Raw genomic sequence first — 1,220 nt, forward strand, 5'->3', positions numbered from 1 at the left:
AATAACCTACTGTTCCTAGAAATTCTCTCATCTGCCTTGGGCTTGTGGGTTGGGGAATCTGTAGGATCGTCTGTTTCATGGCTTCAGTGAGCCACCTCTGCCCAGCCCTTAACTTATACCCCAAATATGTGACTTCTGGCTTAGCTATCTGAGCTTTCTTGGCACTAGCTCTATATCCCAGCTCCCCCAGAGTGGTGAGCTGTTCCCTGGTTGCTTGGATACAACTTGCACGATCGGGGGCTGCGATCAATAAATCGTCCACATATTGTAGTAAAGTAATTTGTGGGTTTTGACCCCTGTACTCATGCAAGTTGTCACTCAAAGCTTCGTCGAATAAAGTGGGAGAGTGCCTGAACCCTTGGACCAATCATGTCCAGGTCAGCTGGCCGAGGATTTTATCCGTCTCGTCAACCCATTCGAAGGCAAAAATGTCTTGGCTCTGCAGGGCTAAGGGCAGGCTGAAGAAAGCATCCTTCAAATCCAGGGTAGTATACCACACATGATCTGGGGTAGATTGCTGAGCAGCGTATAAGGGTTAGGGACTGTGGGGTGTATGTCTTCAACTCGGCAATTTACCTCTCTCAGATCCTGCACCGGTCGGTACTCCCCCCCTGGTTTCTTTACTGGGAGGAGAGGTGTATTCCATGCAGACCGGCACCTCTTCAGCACCCCCTCCCTTAACAGCCACTGGATATGGGGCTGTATGCCTTCCCGGGCTTCCCTGGGCATGGGATACTGTTGGACTCTTACCTGTGTGGCAGAGGGTTTTAAGTTCACAATAATGGGTGGTCGGTGTTTTGCCAACCCGATTCCTCCAGTTTCTGCCCAGGCTTGGGGAAACTCTTCCAGCCACGGAGCCATATCCATTAAGCCTGCACGTTGGTCTTCCACACCTTTATACAAACGGTATTCGTCTTGTAAGGCGATCATCAGAACCTGCAGAGGGGACCCTTCCCCATCGGTAACCTGGACACCATCTTTGTGAAAGAATATATGGGCTTGGGCTTTGGATAATAAGTCTCTTCCTAACAGCGGTGCAGGAAAATCAGGTACAATTAAGAATGAATGGGACACTTGCTTAGTTCCCAGATTCACCTGTCGCTGCATTGTCCAATGATACCGCTTTGCCCCTGTTGCTCCCTGGACCAGGCTAGTTTTTGAAGAGATCTTTCCCTCCTTCCTATTTAGGACGGAGTACTGAGCTCCTGTATCCACCAGGA

General features: G+C 49.9%; 1 protein-coding gene across 1 annotated transcript in view; it reads right to left on the reverse strand.

Moving 5' to 3' along the window:
- The window catches only part of LOC103194641, a 111,759-nt gene that overhangs the window by 1,212 nt on the left and 109,327 nt on the right, over nucleotides 1-1,220 (reverse strand). The window contains 2 exon segments of the mRNA XM_007938060.1: nucleotides 11-510; nucleotides 513-1,205. Coding sequence (XP_007936251.1) covers nucleotides 11-510; nucleotides 513-1,205 — 1,193 coding nt within the window.

Source organism: Orycteropus afer, unplaced genomic scaffold (genome assembly GCF_000298275.1).
Source record: "Orycteropus afer afer isolate SDZICR_OR568_19922 unplaced genomic scaffold, OryAfe1.0 scaffold00004, whole genome shotgun sequence".
Lineage (NCBI taxonomy): Eukaryota > Metazoa > Chordata > Mammalia > Tubulidentata > Orycteropodidae > Orycteropus > Orycteropus afer.